This window comes from Numenius arquata, chromosome 6 (genome assembly GCF_964106895.1).
Source record: "Numenius arquata chromosome 6, bNumArq3.hap1.1, whole genome shotgun sequence".
NCBI classification, from domain to species: Eukaryota; Metazoa; Chordata; class Aves; order Charadriiformes; family Scolopacidae; genus Numenius; species Numenius arquata.
Genome location: NC_133581.1, coordinates 43,206,989 through 43,228,227, shown reverse-complemented (window position 1 = coordinate 43,228,227; position 21,239 = coordinate 43,206,989). Strand labels below are relative to the sequence as shown.

General features: G+C 41.8%; 1 protein-coding gene across 1 annotated transcript; it reads left to right on the top strand.

The window, feature by feature from the left end:
• Positions 1-1,035: 1,035 nt before the first annotated feature.
• LOC141465442 (cytosolic phospholipase A2 epsilon-like) lies at positions 1,036-19,969 on the top strand. Its single transcript, XM_074148850.1, has 23 exons — positions 1,036-1,077; positions 1,689-1,788; positions 2,620-2,708; positions 3,401-3,484; positions 6,246-6,318; positions 7,280-7,416; positions 7,861-7,992; positions 9,255-9,295; positions 10,007-10,049; positions 10,805-10,883; positions 11,071-11,240; positions 11,380-11,460; positions 12,040-12,077; positions 12,724-12,859; positions 13,536-13,672; positions 14,065-14,287; positions 14,994-15,108; positions 15,437-15,574; positions 16,880-16,987; positions 17,659-17,850; positions 18,335-18,501; positions 18,874-19,060; positions 19,761-19,969. The coding sequence occupies exons 1-23, from the start codon at positions 1,036-1,038 to the stop codon at positions 19,967-19,969; spliced, it is 2,721 nt and encodes a 906-aa protein (XP_074004951.1).
• The last annotated feature ends 1,270 nt before the right edge of the window (positions 19,970-21,239 follow it).

The following is a 21,239-nucleotide window of genomic DNA, read 5'->3' as shown; positions in this document are numbered from 1 at the left end:
TTGTTGTGGGTTTGCATTTCTAAACTTTCTTCATTTTTTCTTCTACAGAAAGTGTCCTTTCTGAACTGTTGAAAGTGTTGAGGGTGAGCTGTAAAAATTACAAATCCACAACAATTTATGCATTCCAGGAGCAAGTCAAACTGAAAATACACTTTTTTTTATTAAAAAGTTTTGTTTCCTAATGAAAACAGGGAAAATTTTGAACAAAGAGTCTATTCAGTGAAAAAAATCTATCAACCAGATGTCATAATCTGTGGTTAAAATAAACCAGTGAAAATACTTGGGTAAGTTGAAACATTTCATGTTAATATTTTACAAAATGCCTTTGTTTTGAAACATAGCTTCTTTTTAATCGACCGCCTACCTCGTCAGCCCAGGGAACCCAACCTGAAAATAATAGGTTTCATTTACAGTCAAATGACATGTTTGGCTTAGTGCAAAATGTCACTCTGAGGATTTTCATTTTGGCAAGAAAAAATGACAAATTATCTTTACAAATTGGTTTACAATGACTTTTGCCAGTGCTTTTGTCATTTATGATGTCAAACCAAACCTTACTTCTTTTGTGCAACTGTAGCCTAATGTTGCAAGCCTAAAGATCAGAGCATAAAGATTACTATTTAAAACTCTTTAGGTTTTAAACAAATATGCACTTTTGCTGGGCTTTTTTGTTCTATGGTAGTTTCACTAGTCATAATCAGAAATATGGTGCTATGTGGTCTGCATATCACCCTGGGAATTGTCTACATTTGAACCTGAAATCCCTGGTGTGAAAAAATGAAGATAGTTTTTGGCCATAAATTCATGCCACCTCCAGCTTCGAAGAAATGTTATTTCCATGCAAATATTTCATGTATACAATACCGGACAATAAAGGCTTGTTTGCAAAATGAGAGTTATCTGCCTTGCTCCACATTTTCAGACGTTTCAGTAATATACTCCAAAATCACAGTGTGTTCCTTGTTCCAGGAAAACAAAACTGTTGTTATCTCTGCAAAGAGCATAAGAGCATAGAAAATATTTGCTGTAAGCATCATGGATAAAGGAATGCCTCAGAGATGGATTGCAGGGGTACAAGTGAGCCACAATCCCTCCCTCCTGAAAGGGCTGTCTCTGATGTGGGTTGCAAATGTTATTCGTGAAAAAAAAAAAGGAGCTTTTTGGCAACCAGCACTGTGGGAGTGACAGTCTTAGAGCCCTGGTCCTGGTGGACAGTCTAGTTTATGGCTTAACCCTCCAATGAGGTGTCGTAATAAAGAACTGCCTTTAACTATGGCTGAAAGATGCCAGTGTTGCCGAGGGTTTTCTGTGACCTAATGAAAAATGCATTTCATCAAGCTACATAATTGCAGCTGGCACATGGAGGAAACATGCCATGTATGTAGACACAACCCTTTGAAGGGTTGTGAAATAACATAGCCTATAGCAAAAATTTATTCCACCAAGTTGACCGTGATGACTGTTGATATTATTTTGCGTGGGAATGTACAGAGGGGAACTGTGCTGGCTGGTAACAATATTTAACCAGTAAGCTCAAGGAATGCTCGGGAACGGGTCACTTCTTGCTCATAGAGAATATATCGGGTGAGCAGGGAAGCCAAAGGATTCCTTTTCCTCAGCGGTTTTGATCTGTTATGACCTGCTGAAGATACAACAATGTTTGACAGCCCTTCTTAATCCTGTTCCAGCAAGTTGGGAGCCGTGCTGGTTTTGATGGCACAGGAGTACCATCAGCGGGGTGTTCTCAGGGGCAGGGGCAGGTGTCCTGCCGCGACGGTGGCTTTGCAGGTATGACGAGGACAGTGCAGAGGGCAGTGTATGGCTGGTGCCGACTTTTGCCTCTGGCTGGCAGGGTTCATTGGGTCAGACACGGGCACTTAAATGCAGCTAGATTACAGACAGTCTGAGCCATTAAAGTGGTGCAAAAGTATTCAGAGGGTGTGGAGCTTAGCTAAGGAAAGTCATTGCTTCAGGACTCTTCTTCTAAACAAAAATAATAATAACAAACCATAGGAAAGAAGGGGAGAAGAACACAATGACTTGAGGAGATACTTAGCCCTGGTGGACCAAGAATGAGTAGATGCAAACCACCATATTATTGTGTCTGCTCTGGACAGACATGTAGTACAGAAACCCTTAAACTGGTTTTTGCAAGAGTCAATTTAGTTAGTCTGAGAGCAATAGTGTTGTCCCTCTTTTTTTAAAATTAGCTGTTGTATCCTACCTGCTTACTGTCACAGATAACCTAAGTCCGCTTAATGTACCTTTGCTACATCTTATTGCAGAGTATGTATTTCTGTAGGCTTTGAGGTCTTAGTAAGTGGAAAGTTCGGTGTTCAGATAAAAGGGCATCCTTCTCTCACCATTAGTCATAAACCTGCCATTGGCCAGTATTGGGCAGTGACTCAAACAGCATACTTCAGCATACTTCTACCTACTCTGCAGGCAAAGCTATTTTTTTGCTACTTATTCGACCACAGGGTTCAGTTTCCTAGTATAAGAAAATGGGAGGGGAATAGCTGGGTTTAAGAAATCAGGTAGAGGTGGGGCTCTGAGTCAGTTTATAAAATAGTTGCTCACCTGCATATGAGACGTTTAAACTGGTGGTGTCTCTGGCAGCTGGGAGATGTGAAATTGCGTTGCCACAGATAACATTGGACGCGTACGCAACAGTGACCACAATGGAGCAAGATGGCGTTTTGTCTCAGGTAAGAAGGGTGCAGAGCAAAGCAAGGCATCTGGGATCTCAGCTGGTTATGCTGCACGTAGCTCAAAGATGGTACTACTTTCTTGACCTACCATCGACTAAGAATGACTCTGCACAGGAAGAAGAAAACTTATTATCAAAAACTTGAAAAAAAAAATTATTGTCGAAAACTTCAAAAATTTATTATCAAAATTTAAAAAAGGTAACAAGCCATAGGAAAGAAACGAAAACTACTTGGGGAGTATGAGTTTATCTACAAAGGGAGCATTTTGCATATTTGGGGTTTTTCTTTGTTTTAGAGAGGTGACATATGCAACCTTAGAATAAGCATTGAATAGCATAGAGATGTGCTTCAAGGTGAAAGATTAACGACAGGGTGTGTTTACGGGAGACAGGTTTGCTGTGCCTTTAACAGCCAGGGCCAGGACCTGCCTTCCCTCCCCATGTGTCATGCAAAGGGTGGACCTTACCTGGCTACTACGCCTCTGCTCAGGCTTGCTGGGGCAAGCATGGCACAGGCAGGGGCACTGGCCACGGCAGGACACAGGACACTCTACCTGATGGATCTCTACGGCCAGCACTGACCATGGGCTCCCCTTCGCTGCTGTTCTGCAGTTCTCCACTCCCCATGAGGATCGCTTTTAAGAGACAAGATGATTTGTCCAGGGCTAACGTTGGCCATTCTTGTTGCAGGAGCTGATCACTCCAACCGGACGGCTAGAAGAAGCAATTATGCGGCTGAATCCTGACAGGGAATCGCGGACTCCGGTTACAAAGGTACCGCAAAGGAGAATTTCAAAAGAAAACTTTAAGAGATTTTCCTGCTGGGTGGAGCCTGGGTGAGAACAGATAGGGTTCAGCGTCTGCCAAACAGCTTAATTAGCTACCATAACCCATCCAGCTCCCTCTGTGAGACACCATACCACTTATCATTTTGATCGCTTCACTTATGCAGTCTTGCTTCATGTTAAAGTCCTAGTGCTGTTTTCTATCCTTGGCACAAGGGAAACGAACCCTGTTTTAATAAGATCAATAGCTTTAAAAGTATAGGTTTGAATCAGCTTTCTGCTACATACATCTTGCTAAAGCGCAAGGGCAAATTTACTGCCAGTGCTGGTAGCAATAGGTGTCAAGTTGTGCCACTTACTCCCACAAGGAGTATGGAACAATCTTGAAGTGGATTTTCAACACCCAATTTCCTAGATTAATCCCTCTTCTGGCCTTTACAATAAACTAATAGTTTTCCAGGAGACTGCGGGCATGTTATATGAAATCTCTCCTCTAGGAAATGAGAGGACCAGATTTGATGAAAAAATATTTTTTTGACTTCGTTCTCTCTAGTTTGAGGCCATTTATTAATAATTAGGAACTGGCCCTTGTTCTGTTTCGAGCTAAATTGCTGAGCAACAGATGTTGTGCTAATGGTTTAAGGAATAGTCAACCCTTTCCGTTGATTAGTTGAATGGAAAACCCAAAGATGAGAAAATATGCCCTAAAATGGAACTCTCTACACTGCAAGGATCATGGCAGGTTCAGAAGAACAAACCAAACCTCCCAAGCTTTTACAGGCAAAATTCACACCACCGACGGGATTTTGTCCATTTGTTATTTATACCTCTGTGATGTCTAAGCCAAGACTCCCTGGTTATGACTGGGCATAGTTACAGACCTGAGTACTTTGTCCAATCTGAACTCCCTCCTTGATGCTTTGGGATCGCCACAGGCCAGGACACTGGCTCCAGGGGACCCTATCCATGAAACTGAGTTGAGCCCTTCCAGGAAAGTGCCTTCTCCAAAGCCAGCCACTGGCAGCACCAGCCACCGGCTCTGTAATTACTGACTACTTTCCACCTGTACCCGCTTCATTTCTGTGCCTTAGGAGTTAGGTTTTAGACATGAATACAAGTGTCTTTGATGGTTTTATCCACAGCTACTCTTTGGACTCCTAGCAGTGGTTTGACATCCTTGATTTGTGCACGCAGTCACCTGTTGTGCAGCCGAACAGCAGGAATGTCCTTGGTGCCTTTTCCTAGGATGAGGTGCTTTGGTTGCCTCAAAGCACTCTTACCTGGTTCTTCATTAGCCAACTTGCTGACTGCCCCCAGTCTGGACAACATATATTCATTAGCCCCAGTTGCGTGCATTAATACGCTCAGGTTTAACATTATGAGAGACACCACATGGATATATATTCCATTGAGCCTGTAAGTACTGATGCACTTCACTTTTTACAGACAGTAAGCACAGCACACTATTTGCACAGCACATTATTAACACAGCAGATAAATACCAAATTGTTTTGCTCGGACAGGCCAACTAGAGCAAAAGGACTGCTCTCCTTTCCTGCAGTCCTTGTGTTATGTCTCCTTCTCAGTGGGACTAATGAGGTGAGTGTTACGCTAATGCCATTTCAGGACTGGTCCTTTTATAGTCATTTTACAGTATAGGTGGAGTCAGGAGGTGGTATCATTACTTGTCTGTGGCCCCGTAGTTGCACTAAATGACTCCTGTATTTTAGAACTTTTGTAACAAAATTTTCCTGCTGATTTCTGTTCCAACATACTGTGTCATTTCCCCCTAGAAATTACTCCAGAAGTAAAAAGTTAGTTGGAAATGGAAATTAATGGTATTTATTTGTTTGTTTTATGGTAAAAGAAGGGATACAAAAGGATGAAAATAGCATTTGGGCTCCAACATGAAACCAGAACTGCAATATGAGAGACCAAGAAGTCAAGCATCAGGCCTTAATGTGGGAGACATGGGCTAATAAGAAAGAGTGAAGCCTAAGGGAATATCAAACAGGTTTCTTGCACTTATGCAAAAAAGTGCAAAGAAGTTCCAGACATGAAGAGTTTACATGGTTCAAAACTAGAAAAAAACTTCTCATGAGAAAAACTTACAAGAAAAAGCCAGAGTTGAGCTCAGCTGAAGAGGGGCAGTTATGTCACCATAAATGAAAACACATGTATAATGAGTAGCATGATGGAAATGCAAAGCAAACATCTCTTCCTGTGACACTAGAAGCAGTGTGGGCATCAGAGATCAACATTTAACTCTGGGGAGCGCTGTACATTGAAAAGAGCAGGAACATAAGAAGATCATAGGCCATGGCCCAGGAGGCTGAACATGTGTAATAACAGGATGGGAGGTGATTCTCACAATGGTAGTTTTATAACTTGTAAAAAACCTAAGGCGGATTTTCATTTTCTACCTTGGAATTTTAACAACTAAATCCTCTCCCAAGCTAAGTCTGAATCTTACTGCTTTATGCAGGTGGGTTTTCACTAGAAATTATCATAATATTATTATATTATAGTAATACAAATCCAGATATCATGCTATAAGAGTAGAGAAGCCTTGCAGTCTAGTACTTGATTTAGATATTAGTAGGAAAATAAAAGTATTGGCCGTTTCGCAGTCATGTAGTTGTTCATGGTTTGGGTATTTCTCTCTCCTGATCATTTCTGTCTTCTAAATATACTATCCACCTTTAGCATTTGTTCCTATCTTTTGTATGTTGGGTTTTTTTTCCCTGCAGATAGAATCATCTCTGTGTTACTTACTGACTGTAAGAGTGATAAGAGCCAGGAATATCCACCAGGCAGATGTCTGTAAGTACCTGCAGTGTTCTGTATGGTCCCCTTAACCTTCATGGGGTACTAGCTAGTCCTGCTCCAAGAAAAAGTGCTTTCTAGATTTCTTCCGTGGATGGAGAAAGTCCCCTCACTGGCATACTGGTCTCAGAAAGAACATGGTGTGCTGCTCTTCTTTGCGTCAGCCCTGTTCTGTGCAGAGGTGACTCTATAAGGTTGTACCTATTGCACATATTTCTCTGCATCCTCAAAGGGAGGAAGGAAAGCTCTGCAGTCTGTTGAAAGCAAGAAATGAGGAAAGATCTCCTGTGTTTTCCTCTGGAGTATATCCATGTAACAAAGGACACAAACTGGTTGGGGTAATGCAGCAAATACTGAAAACGAAGTAGCCTTATCTCAAATTTAGCTTGTGCTTAAAGCTTTCTCAAGGCTAAGTAATCCAAATTAGATATGCTGATTGCCTGTGTAAAAGCTAACCAACCTGTTAGGTGTTGTTACATTTTGTAGATTCACTTCTGGTGGCCTGCAACTGAAATATAATAGAAGATTATAGCTTTACTTATGCAGAAATCAAGAAACATTTTTTCCTGTGTTTTGGGTGTTTTTCTTTTAAATGTTTTGTCTGGCTAAAATAGAAGCTATTACTTTGTTTCCTTAACCCTTGCAGATATATGGTGCTGTTTGTCCTGAATTATTTTATTCTGGGCTAAACTGATCACTTGATGAAACAGAAGGAGGAGAAACCCCTTTGTTTTTGATGCATGTATTATATCTCTAATTATATTTACTCAGAGAATAATCATGTCCCTCTTCTATTTTCTCCATTCCTATTACCTAAATTGTAATGTTTATTTTAGGCAAGTATGTCATCATGTATCATAGTCTCTCTCTTTGAAAGCAAAGCTTCATGTTGTTCAGTTCATTCTTTCTTTTAGAGCAAATCTTCAGGTTAGAGATGTTTGTGTTTTTTACCACACAGTAAGCCAGACTGATTGCTATGTGAGCCTATGGCTGCCAACTGCTTCAACTGACAAATTTCAGACTAAAACCATCAAGAACTGCAAAGATCCAGTTTGGAATGAAACCTTCTACTTCAGGATCCAGAGCCAGGTCAAGGTACTGAGCTGGGACTTCCCTGTTAACCGTGACCTAGGGAGCAACTGCCAGGTTCTATTCTTTTGCAAAGGGGACATAAGTAATTTTCTCAAGAGGCAAGGAAGGATGAGAATAGCACACATCCTTATGATGTTTTTCCATGCCATGAAAGACAAGTATCTCTCTCAGTCACAGGTAGAATATGACCTTTGAGATGCCTCTGAAATCCCCTCATTCCTCCTCATAGGCAGACGCCTACACGGAATTAATTTCCCCTCCACCTCATTCCCTTCTTCCTCCTTTCTTTACTTTCTGGGGACAGTAAACTTGACTTTCTTGGGACAGCTTTTTTAGTCGGCTTTTGTGAGGAGTTCATTCCTCACAAAAGCTGACTAAAAGAGATCTCCCCAGGATCTCCTGCTTTGAAAGAAACCTGACACGTTTCTAAAGTCCTTCCCTTCCCAGAATGTACTGGAACTGGCGCTCTATGATAAGGACGTGGTTACTCAAGATGACCACCTCTTCACGGTGTACTTTGATATAGCCAGACTTTCCCTGGGAGACCAAGTCTTCATGCACTTCAAGTGCGATTCACAGGTGAGGTTTGAAATAAGAAATAGAGTAGATTGGCAGGAACATGTTTGTCTGCTTTTCTGTTTAAAATATTATTCGCAAAATCTGTCTTCTTTTCCTTCTTTTGTATGACTGCCCAGCCACATAAAAGGGAGTTGTTTTTCACATGGGAAAGCCTCTTCATGCCTGGGTCTGTAGGCACACTGAAGGGTTTAGTGTTGGCCACAGACGCTCACAAACTTCAGGTGTCTTTGCAAAATTGTCCCTTTGCTGAGCCTGCCCCCATTGAGGACCAAGAAGTGTGTCCACACCAGTACGTGATGGTTTTTGTCATAACTTGTTACTTAACCTAGTAATTAGGAAGTAATAACTTTATGATCAGAACCAAGTGTCAAACCAGACTAGTTGCTAATTATGGACTGTGACATAGGTGTTTAAATAAGCTAAGTCATGCCACTCAGCTTGGCAACAAGAAATATTCCTATTTTGAATGTCCAATGCTCTCAAAATCACACATTCTACCTCCTGGTATGTTCTGTCCATCCCTCTCCTTTTCCAGTTCCCTCCCAGTCTCTTGTGTGTCTGTCATGCACCATTCAGTTGATTAATTACCTTATCTACACACACACAAACTCCACTCTGCAGTTCATTGTCTTTAAATGCCTTATTTGACCATTTCTTTCTCTTCAAAATACCAGAAGAGCAGTGCGTGGACTTCCACTAGCCCTTGGTGGAATAGAAACATTTGGCTAGTTGCAACCTGGCTCATTACTGAGTGGTTACAGGTGCCGTATCCAAGCCTTTCATTACTGCATTTGCACACCTACAGTAGTTAGAGCTCATACTCTTCAGGTCTTTGTAATTTTTTGTGTCCTATATAAATAACTTTTTGCTGTCTTTAATGCAATAGGTAATTTGAGCAACTAAGTAATCTACAGCATGATCAGCATCATCCCTTCTGTCCCTACCTTCGTTTTCCCCTCTCCTGTGCTTTCTTCCACCTGGGGATTATACTCTTCTCCACTACCCCACAGATCAGGCCTTAATGTCAGAGGTACCTCTGCCCCAGAATCCTTAACACTTTGCCAAGCAAAGCAGTTGTCCTCTTCCACAGCTGCTTTGTTTATCACCAATTCCCCTTCTCACATCAGAAGGCTTTGGCTGCTCCCCTCAACAGACCCTCTTTCTCTTTGCAAGCATACCTATATTGCAAGCGTGAGAACTTGCATTATGAGAACTGCCAGTAGACGAGTGCCAAAGACATTTTTCCTTTCTTTATTTTCCAGAGACAAGAGGAGCTTGAGGTGGGATTTGCATTGGATAATATGTGAGTAAACATGAAATGCAACATAGCATGCAGCAAAAAGAAACAGCAATTTAGAGCCACGAAATGATCTATTATAATTGTCCAGAGTGCATCATTTCTTGACAATGCTGCTGATGAACATGGTTTCCTGAGGAACCTGTGCTATGAGCTCTGTGATGAATTGGTCCGTGCCAGGATGACCTCCCAGCAGACAGGGAGAACACCTTAAAACCTTTTCTTTGCCTAGTGTAATAAATACTATATAAGAACAGAATACTGGGACTGTTGTTCTGTTACGTGTTTGTCTTTGAGGTCAGCAGGGGGGCTTGCCTCCCTTCAAAGCACAACATGAAATAACACACTGAGTTTTTGATTGAGAGCCCTTTCTGTCCCATCCTCTGACAAACTGCAATTTTTAAAGAACTGGATTCCTTGAAACCATCTGCAGACTCATCTTGGGGCTCAGCATAAAATCACTACACAGTTTGGCCCCACAGTACCTTCTTTTTTTGCTGAGCTCCAGGACTGGACAAGCCGGTAGGATGACAATTGTGCCTTGAAAAAGTAGAGTGGGAGAGGAAACTTGTACCACAAGTCTCCTGGGACCTTTCTTTCAAATCCAATACACAGCCAAAAATAAGCAAGAGGAAAATCAGGAGAAGGGTGTGGGTCATTAATTACACCGTAATTAGACTGAGTTGTTAAGAATGTATTTTTCTTTCTATTTCCTAGTTCAGGCCTTCCTGAAACCATCATTACTAATGGAGTACTAGTGGTGAGTGTCATGTTTTGTCATCTTTCTTGTCCTGTTGCCACACTTGTTTCACTCGACTCACAGTCATCACGCCGTCATACCCTTTGACTGAAACACAGTGATTTCCCGCTTCATCACCTGCCTCACGACACATCCTTGTGGATGGCTCCTGTGGAGAGGCTGGGGCTGGAACAGCAGGAGATTCCCCATGCTAGCAACCCTCTGGTGTTGCAAAGGCAACACATGGAAGTGGGCTAGGTCTAAGGCATCGGTGCAGCAGTGAACTCTCCCTTGGACATCAATCCTCACGAATTCCTGTATTGCCAAAATGACAGGGTTTGTCCTGTCCCAAACACATGTCATTTCCTGCAGTCATAACTGCCCTTTTTACAGAGGAACTTTCTGAGCATACCATTTGCTCATTTATTAGTTTTGTTTCCTCATTATTTTTGTTTTAATCAGTCCTCTGCATCTCTGTTGGGATCCTGGGGGTGCTGGTTTTCATTTTGCCCTTACCTTCTCCCTTCTGCAAGCCTTGTTCATCCATACTGCACCCACAGCCTTGCCCTGGCTGCATCCAGTTTATCAGAAACTCCTCCTGTTCTCGCCAGCATCTGAAATCAAGGTCATGGTTGAGAGAAAATGTTTTCCTTGAGACAAAGTGCACTGCCTGTATAGCATTTCTATCATCATCAGTAGGAGCTTAGAGTAGGAATCAGAATCTCAGACTGAAAATTCCCTGCCATGAAGTATTTTATTATTCATGTCTTTTACAGTCTCGCAAAATCTGCTGCTTGGAAGTCCAGGTGGTTGAGAAGAAGAAGAAGAAGAAAAAGGAGAAGAAATCTGTATCAAGTAAGGTTATTTCTGCATCAACTATTTTTAAATCATGATGTGTTAATATTACGAAGGCAGTTGGCTTAGTGTAAGAGAGAAAAAAAACCCCAACAAATCTGAAACATGAGAACAGCCTTGTGGTAGTCTCTGTTTCCAATGTTGATGAGAAAACTACTCTGTGTCTGCTTTTGTGTCACTTCCGTAGAGAAAGAATTCTCCTTCAAAGTACAAGGCTCTTATGAGGGCACCCAAGACATTATGTTGGGATCTGATCTGGCCTTCAGCTCCTCCTCTCCTGCCAAATTCCACTATGCCAGATACAAGCAGCCAACGCTGGATGTTACGCTACCAGGGAAGAAACGACCTCCTTCCTTTGTATGTTATAACCGGACTTTATAAAACATAATATTGGCATGTGGAGTAACATGCATCATAAATAGTAACATAATTTGCACTGTGGAAAGAGAATAATGTTCCTTATAATATAAACTTGGATATATTTGTATCTTTTCAGCGCTCCCATGTGTTTGATACAGGCTCTCCAAACGTGGAACTTCATTCCTTTCCAAGTGGAAAAAAGACAATCTTAGCAGAGGTGAGTGGGAATACAGGGGATCCTTGTTACTCCATCCTCATCTTACTTCATTCTAAATTTTGAGGCTCTGCTTTTCTTCTTACATGTCAGTGGGGCACCTGAACTGAGGTAGTGCCAGTCTCTTGTTGAAGCTGACCATGCTTTGCAAAGCACTTTTAGATTCATGGTTAAAAAAAATCCATATAGAATGAAAGGATCACACCCGTTGTGAGGTATAAGCCATGGAAAGGGAGGAGAAAATGCTGCTGTGTAGAGTAGTAGCATGGCTGCAGCCTGACTGGCTGCCCAAGAGAGGTAATGTTAGTAGGGATGGGTAAAGTATATATTATCGTCGCTCTCGTCTATAAACAGCACCTATCCTCAGATGTTCCATTCACTAGAAAACATTGGGAATTACCGACCAACTTCTATTACAATAAACCACTGCGGTCAATTCACATACGCTGCTGGAATATACATAGCTCCCAATTTGTGCCTGCATTGCTAGGACCGCACAAGCTAAAATTCCTCCTGGGGCTGCAGGGGAGAAGTGCTAAAGCAGGTTGTCGCGCTTACACTGTTTGCATTCTTGTTTTCCAGGATAAAGGATTTGATTTATATGCGAAGGCAGAAGACTGGTAAGAGACTTGGCCACTCTTGGGGGCTAACTCATCCTCAGCTGAGCTCATCTTACCCTTTGCTCTTTACTGGGGAGGAGGCACTCACAATAGGACGTGTGACCAAGTGGTGTGGAATTCACATGAAGTGAAAGCAAACACTTTCCATAAAATTAACAATACGTGTAGATAACCCATACTGAGACATGAATAATGGAAAAGATGCGTAAAATAGAAGAAACAATACTACAAACCAATTATGCTCAGCACAGTCTTTAACTTTTTCTTTATCTCTGTGTAAGAGTGCAAGCTGATCACCTGTACTGTTGGTCATGAAGTAGGTAAACTTTGCTGCCTACTTCAAGACAAATGCGAGAAGTTTTTCCTACAGCTCTCAGTGCCGACTAAAGTATGAGAGAATCCAGACAACAGCTGTCTCAAAAATTATCTGCAGGAATGTCTTTCTTTTGATAGCTGCTTAGAAATTTAGCGGTCCCTCTTTCCATCTTCCTTCATACAACACTGTATATCTGCTTGGGAGTGTAGGAAAGGCTCCTCCTGTAAACGCAGATCTTTGTGGATCCGGTTGATTTCCTTGTATTGGAAACTCTGAGCTTGTCTATCAATACTAGAACAGAACATTCTTTTTTCCTGATCTCTTCTCCAGCCCAGACCACCTTGATGTGCGTTTAGGGTTTGACCTCTGCGTGCAGGAGCAAGACTTTCTATGCAAAAGGAAGAATTATGTTGCTCCTGCTCTGAAGAAGGTCCTGCAGCTGGAACAGGATCTGCTGGACCATGAGGTCTGTAGAGCAAATATTCAAAACATCTAATGAATTCTTAACAGTGGGGGCATAACAGCTTAATGTGACCTCTTTTTCTTCCCTTTTATTTTTTTTTCTGGTCTTTCCTCATCTTTAAACTTATTTACACTTCCAATACTGCTCCATACCTCTAATCTCATCCTGCCATTTGTGGCCTTTGCAGTTGCTATCCTGAGTTTGCAGCTGCTACCCTGAGTTTAACTGTTCTCCTGCTACACTTTCATTGCAAGCCAGGCTAGATATTCCTTATATAGAAATTTCTTCTTCCACAGTCTTTACCCTATCATTGTTATCCCTGTTGATAATCCTTCCTCCTCTCTTAACCTGTGAGATTTCTTTTTAATTCCTGCCTTTGAACTGAATTTTTCTCTCATACTGTCTATTTTGGTTTGAATTAATGAATTTTTCATTTGCCTTTTACCAAACTTCTATATTGAACACATTGGAAACAAGTGTCAATTACCCGAGCAAAAATTTTTATCACTTTTATTCCTGTTCTCCTTTATGAAATAAATGGTAGCTTATGTTTCAGTAGAAAGAAGTGGGTGTCCGGGCATGTGTGGTGATGTCAGGCTTTGTGCAGTCTTGGCTGAGAGGCACAGTCAGCTGCAGTCCTCTGCTTGATGCCAGCTCTTTCTGTTCATGTGTTGCACAGACCCCAGTGGTGGCCATCATGACCACAGGAGGAGGGATGAGATCTTTGACCGCGCTGTACGGCAGTCTGCGAGGGCTCAAGAAACTCAATGTCTTGGACTGTGCCACGTACCTGACTGGCTTGTCTGGTACTACATGGTAAGTAGGACTGGGAAGCTCTTGGCTGGACTATTCCTGATGACGCTGATGCAATGAAATAGGCTGGGGATGACATGCAGTAGTCTGCCTATAATACCTTCTCAGTAGTCCTACGTTTTTGGTCTTCTTCCAAAATTGGCAGACTGAAGCCTTTTCTTGGGGGAAGGTCACATAATTTGCAACAGCATGAAAACAGATTGCTCAAGCCATTTTGACAGGGACAATGACTGTGACTTCAAAGGGAACATGATAGTTTCTTGGGGAACTGAAAACAGGAAATGTTTACTTAATTTCAAATCAAGAACTTAAAACAGAAATGTAAAATTTAGCCATTGCCTACTTCAAACCTTGGTGTGGTTTTTATCTCTTCAATATATATTTCCTCTTCCTAGGACCATGTCAAACTTATACAGGGATGCTGACTGGTCACAAAAGGATCTCGACAATCAAATCAGTGAGGCTCGAAAACATATGACAAAATGCAAAATAAATTCCCTTTCCTTGGAGTATTTGAAGTATTACAAAAAGCAGCTGTGTCAACGGAAAAGAGAGGGCCGCAAAACATCTTTTATAGATCTCTGGGGGCTTGTCCTGGAATCTTTGTTGCATGATGGGGTACAGTATGTCATAAAGCAGCATTTACAGTGCCTTACAATTTTCTGAAAATTTATTTCTGGAGAAGATATTTTCCTGTTCGTTTTGAGCAAAGTAGTTTGTTACAAGACTGTGTGTATGCAAGTGCACAGCCACTTCCAAAATATGTGGTGGCAGCCTTATAGATATCCAACCATGGTGGAAATCAGCATTCTTGCTTGTGAGATTTTGGATATGTTTTTCTGAGAAAACTTCAAGATTAACATTTTGAAAAAATATTGTATTTTAAGATTTTTTTGGCATATCCTGCAGGTATTTTATTTAGAAATAACAAAATTACGGACATTACCTTAATGTCCATGAGAGGTATTGAAAAATGGACCTGCAGACTTTTGAAATACGTGAGACGTCTTACATAAACTTGCAGCATAACACGTTAAGCTGGTTTATACCAAAAGTACTGCTTTCTGTTCTTCATCATTTCGTTCTGTTTTCATCCTAATGGCTCATCAAATAATCTGGCATCATATTGGATGCCTGCAGATATCGCAGCAACAAAATGTTTACAGGAATTTTGAAAAATATGGAACATTTCAGAATTTAAGCCCAGCATTCGTTATACATTAGAAGCATTAGAGGGCGTTTTTCTGCCCTACAAGCTTAGATGCAGAGAAAATGCTCCTGTGCTAGTTTTTGTCTCAGTGTAACCGTATTTCTGGAATCACAGAAGGACAACCATAGACTCTCTGATCAGCAACGGGCCATTGATCGTGGTCAGAACCCATTGCCTATCTATACTGCAGTCAATGTCAAGAACAACTATAGCACTCTGGATTTCAAAGGTAATTATGAAACTTGTGAGAGTCATTTGTCTTTATCTTTAAGGTGGTAAATCCTGAGACAGTCTTTTTAGATAGTCCAAAAAAAGTCCTCTCATTTAAAGACCAGAACCTCAGATGATGTGTATTTGTGTAATGTCCTTGTGGTCAGGTAAAAGTTGGACTGCCTGTGCGACAGACTCAAAAATAATCCAAAGACTTTTCACGTTCATGCTTATAACTCATTGCTATTGGTCTGAAATATTAAGCTGCAGAAATTATTTTTAACTCCTTTCATTACCATGATAGCTGCTATAAAACATAGTTCTCTTCTCTGTGTTTCTTTCCACAGAATGGGTGGAGTTCACCCCCTATGAGGTGGGATTGCAAAAATATGGAGCTTTTGTTCGCACTGAGGATTTTGGCAGTGAGTTCTTCATGGGTCGGTTGATGAAGAAGGTCCCTGAATCCAGGATCTGCTTTTTAGAAGGTAAGCTATTGTCTTAAAAATATCTGAATGATTTTTTTTTTTTAATTGTGAGCTATATAAACTAAGCACTAATAAAGCACTGGTGCGTGACTGACAGGGCAATTTCACGAGAGAGGATAAATAGATAAATCACTGAATTAATACTTACTATAATGGATTCGGTGGGTTGTAAAAAAGAAAATTCAAAGTGACAGACAAATAATTATTTTAATTTTAAAGCTAGTTTTGAATAAAAATATAGTATCGCTTCCAGTCCAACAACAAAATTCAGGTCCCTGGGAATCCATGGTTCTGCTGATACTACTCCAGAAGGGTGAACTCCAGAGCCTCTTGCCTGTCTCACAGGTAGTCAGTAATTTGTGTGCTTCCTATAGACAGTTTACTTGAGCCTCCATGCTGATTCTCTATGGCATCGGGGTGTGTTCGATCATGCCAGGTCCCCCCTGCTCCAGAGCGTCTGCTTTGGCCACATATCACTGTCTCCAGTTTCCACATCACCTGGGCAAGCCTGGGGGGAAAACAGCACAGTCACATCCAGAAGCATTTTTGCTGTTGACCAAAGTGGAACATGGATACATGTTTTCCAGACAGAGTGACAAGCTGGCAACTCGTGACTGGTTTGAGATGCCAACTTGTCTTTGAATGGCCACTTCACTTAGAGTGAGGGTGACACTGAACTATTTTAGCCTAAGTCTATGCTGAACAGGCATACATTTGCACTTCCTGAACAAAAAACCACTGAGAACTTGTGCCCTAAGGGATAACCAGAGAAATTGTTTCTCTGGCTCGAAAATGCACAGTCGAAACCGATCCCTTGGTGTTTTAACAGGCTTGTTCCCATGGCAGGAGGGTTGGAACTAGATGATCTTTAAAGTCCCTTCCAACCTAAACCAGTCTATGATTCTATGATTCTGTGAAATGCGGAGGCTGTAAGATCACATTGTAGTTAGACCCTTATCAATATAGTTCCCCATCAAATCTCTCAGATTGCAAACTTTCATCATTTCCTTTTATACAAGCCTTGTGATACTTGGGGTTTTTTTTCTGAAAACCCAAGCTCCTTAAATCATATTAATTCACAAAAATCTCACCACTCATTAAAATATATATCCAGCCCTCAGTACCATAAAACAGAAACTAGATACCAAAATAAGGTTTAAAAATTATCAGCGAAATAAAAATGATATATCATCCATTTAAAACAAACTGAAAAAAGCATGAACTTCACAAATTTAATCTCATGATATCAGTTTTGCAATTCATGATGTGTGAATGTTTGAGTTAGAAAGCTCTTTCATTTTACAGGCATGTGGAGTAGTTTATTTTCATTGAATGTATTATATATCTGGAATTTGTCGCATTCTTCAGAAGATTTTTGGCACAGGTGGACCCGGGACAAAATCGACAATATAGGTAAATTATTATACTTCTTCCTTACTGTGTATTTATTGTTAGATAGAGTTAATTTTAGATAAACCATCACATGCCATCTGCTATGTGAGATGTGCACCATATATTTGGCATTTTTTGGAGTGTTTCTTCAAAGGCCACATTGACTTTCTAGAAGGAATTGGATTCAAAGTCTCATACTGCAAAGCGTAATTGGATAATTTAAAAATCTCCAGTCCTGTGATCTATGTGCTCACTGAGGGTTCAACACCAATGTTGACAGATGAGTAAAATGTTCAGGAATACTAAGATGGATCTGTAAATGATTAATAAAGCCAAAGATTTTGACTACATTAAGTAGGAGCGACTGTTATGCAAATAAGTACAACTGTCATCCTTTTCCAAAGCTTGCATTCAGTCTGTTCCACAAGTGTGTGTATGTCTGGTGCACATTTTTAGTGCTGCCTGATACTGGGTCTTGTTTTTTATCCACCTCTCAACTCTGTAAGGAAATGGTATTTGGCTGGTAAGAGTAGCATTTTATTTTCTTTTTCATTTGGTCACTTGTGCTCATCAAGTCTTTTCATCCCAGGCCTTTTAAATAAAGAAAACACTGATTTTTCTCTCTTAACTTTGACATCTTGGGGATGACCTTGCTCTAGGCAGGTAGAATTTAACAGCCTTTCCCTGTGCAGAGGAGGAACCCCTCCTACCACTGAAGCTGCACGAGCTGAGGACTCGCCTCTTCACCCCTCCCGGCCCCCTTGGCAGTGCCCTTCGCAGCGCTCTCACCGACCGCCTCTGCGTTGCCCAGGAGCACAACTTCCTAAAGGGTTTCCAGATGCATAACGACTACCTGGAGAACAAGCACTTCTGCAGATGGAAAGGTAACAGAAGACCTGTGTGCCTGGGGAGAGAATAAACAAGCAGAACAAAACGAAAACCCAGAGTTGATATTAAACCCATTCTCCAAGATTGGAGGCCATGGTTGGGCAGAATCACTATTAGATCAATCAGCTGAGGCACACCAGGATGTAGCATGGCATGGTGTTGAGCTCCATGCCAATGGTTAGCTGGTGGCACACACTTCCCAAGGCAAGGGCACCAGGTCCTGGTGGTGGTCCTCCCTTTTTCTGTTTGAAGACACACTCGGCAGGGAGGCACAAGAAACCCCCTTCATGAATGTTGCCACTGCAGGTCCAAAACTGCATGTGGCTGAAGTTAGGAGGGTAGAAGAGAAGGGTTACAGCGAATGCCCCTTTCCCAAAAATGGTAACCAGTTAGGGCTCTGTGGTCTTGGTGTAAGAGTGGAAAACAGGCTAATCATTTTTGCACTATTGCACTTAATGCAAGAAATATCTTTCCTTTTAGATACTGTGTTAGACACATTTCCCAACCAGCTGACACAATCAGAGGAATTCCTGTCTCTGGTAGATACAGGATTTTTCATCAATACAAGCATCATGCCACTTTTGAAACCAGAGAGAAAGGTGGATGTCATCCTGCATTTAAATTACAGTGCAGGATCCCAAATACAGGTGAGAGGAATTGAAGCAGTCTCTATTTCTTCTTCAATAGCTGCATACCTGGAAGCTTTTAACACTTAGGTGCTTTCTATATTGCTCCTGCTAAAAGTTTTAACCACTAGCATTTTTAGCTTAATGCTGCAGCGTGATACTTCATTTATAGGCTGTACATATTCTCACTTGGTTTTCTTGAAAGTACAACTGTTTTGTGGTAATAACACAGGGAAAACAAAAACCTCTCCACTGATGCAGTGCTTTCCAATAGGGTTTTCAGAGCTTTCACACCGCTGGCTTGGAGAATGCCCCCTTTGTCACTGGACTCTAAGAAATCCTAAGCCCTGAAATCCTCTTTAAGTCTTTGTACCGTTCTGTTCATTGATCCAGGCTCTGGACCAGACCTGCAAGTACTGCTCAGAGCAGGGAATCCCTTTTCCCAGAGTGGACTTGGGTGAAGAAGACAGGAAAAACCTGAAGGAGTGTTACCTCTTTGATGGTGCTGAGACTCCAGGAGCACCAGTACTGCTATTTTTCCCACTAATTAATGACACCTTCCAAAAATACAAAGCACCAGGTAAGTAATCAAGCATGTCGAAAAAAAGTTGATATATGACAGCCAGCCTATTAAACCATAGAATCATAGAATGGTTTGGGTTGGAAGGGACCTTGAAGATCATCGAGTTCCAACCCCCCTGCCATGAGCAGGGACACCTTCCACCGGACCTTGTCACTCAAAGCCCCATCCAGCCTGGCCTTGAACACTTCCAGGGATGGGGCATCCACAACAACTCCCAATTAAAGGGAGTATATTTAATACTCCAACACTTAAACTTCACTGTTGGCTCATTTCTATACATCAAACCTCTCTGTTGCTTGAAGTTAGTTGTTTTACCAAGTCAGATTTGTTGTCATGGCTGTCCTGTTTCAATCCCCAAGCAACTTAGTTTGCAGGTAACTTTGTTGTACTGACGTGAGCCACAGGCACAGCTCACAACTACAGCGTAGACACATGTAAGAGGAATAATCACCAGTTTTTTCCCCTCATTGTGTGAAACATCTGGTATCCATCCAAGCCAGGGATTGAGTTGTTAGTTTGGAAAAAAAAAAATGTTTAAAAAAAAATTTAAAAAATAATTTAAAAAACCTACAAGAGTAATTTAGATTATGAACTCTCTCTGTGGAGAGACATCTCCTTTCCCTCCTCTGTTGAGACTTTGCTTATGACCAGAGTAATTCCCATCTCTCAGCAGTGATTTGTCTCCCCTTCCTCCTAGGTCAGAAGCGCTCAGAGTCGGAGATGGAAGATGGCAAAGTTGATCTTTACGGCCGCTGTTCCCCTTATTCAACATATTCAATCCAATACACTGAGAAGGTGTATGACCGTCTGGTTCAGCTGGGTGAATACAACATCCTAAATAATGAGGACCTCATTATGCAGGCCTTGCACATAGGAGTGGCACGGAAAAGGCAGAAAAGGAAATAATGTCAGACAAGAGAGATGCTTTTGTGTCCCTTAATCCACCAAGAGACTGAAGCTCCCTTATGGTTGGCCAGCAGGTTTCGAAGGATTCCTAGTCAACCCCACTTGATGGCAATCTCAGATCAACAAATAAGACACTGAAGAGAAACTTTTTAATCCAAAGAATTTCACTGCAGCAATTCATTGCAATTCAGCTATGACAGTGGAGTACAACTCGTATGCCACAGAGGATGGGGAGTCATGAGAAAGAAAGTCCTAAGATGGCTATGAGCATGGTACTAGTTGCCTTGAGAAAGAGGTTTGAAATGTTTAAGTCTAACATGTTCAGGGCAGACCACATTAAAAGCAGATTTTATTAACACGACTTGTGTTTTGTGTTTGCGAGGTGGTGGTGAGGCAAGGAGCAGCGTGTGGGGCAGGTTTGTGACTGGGTCTGTGGCACATTATAGGCAAGTGTTTAGAGAAAGGCAGCCACGTGTCATATGGCATCCTGTGGGCACAGATCAACCAGATCAACCAAGAAAGCAAAAGCAACTATTGATGGAGTTCTCCACTGTTTGGCCACCAAGCTCGTCCGTGCTCTTTCCCACTGCCTCTTGGCTACCCGTCCCTCTTCCCACTCCTGGTGTGAGTGGTAATAGCACAGTGACTAGAAATACAAACTGAACAGAACAACACTCTGATGGATTTAATCCCCCTCAAAACCAGAGCAAGTATGTGCAGGTTCTTGAACTCATCAGCTCTGCCTGCCCTCGCTGTTGGCTGGGTCTCACATGAGCTCAGCACCTGTGGAACTCGGAGGCACCCACGTGGGAGGAAAAGGGCTTTACATGGTCTTGGTGCAAGAAGGAATATTTTGTGTTATGCAGCAGGGCACCTAAAGAGGATATCCTGCTCCAGGAATGTTATTTTTTTTCCTCTTGAGATTATGAGGTAATATTTATGTTACCTGTACTGTTGCTGTGAGCCTTGTGAAGTAGACAAGAAAGGTCCAGACCAATAGAGATCGCTGGAAGCTCTGGGGAGGTTTGCTATAGCAAGCACATCCTCCTGCATGGCAAGCTGCTGCAGGAGGACCTTTGCCTCTTGAGCTGTAATTTCCTTTGAACTGGCTCTGTGCCAAACCCAGCACCGGCATGCACATACACGGCATAATTTGCCCATTGGGGCAAATGTGCCGTGATGAGGGGTTGCCTAACCTAGGCTTCTATCACTGTTCCCATGAGGCAAGAGATGGAGGAGCCCTTTCCTTGCACCCACAGCAAAGATCCTC

Coding starts and splice junctions, on each gene's coding strand:
- LOC141465442 (XM_074148850.1), top strand. CDS start 1,036: ATGGATAAAGGAATGCCTCAGAGATGGATTGCAGGGGTACAA. Junction 12,078..12,723: donor TATGCGAAGGCAGAAGACTG/GTAAGAGACTTG, acceptor TCTCTTCTCCAG/CCCAGACCACCTTGATGTGC. Junction 19,061..19,760: donor CCAAAAATACAAAGCACCAG/GTAAGTAATCAA, acceptor CCTTCCTCCTAG/GTCAGAAGCGCTCAGAGTCG.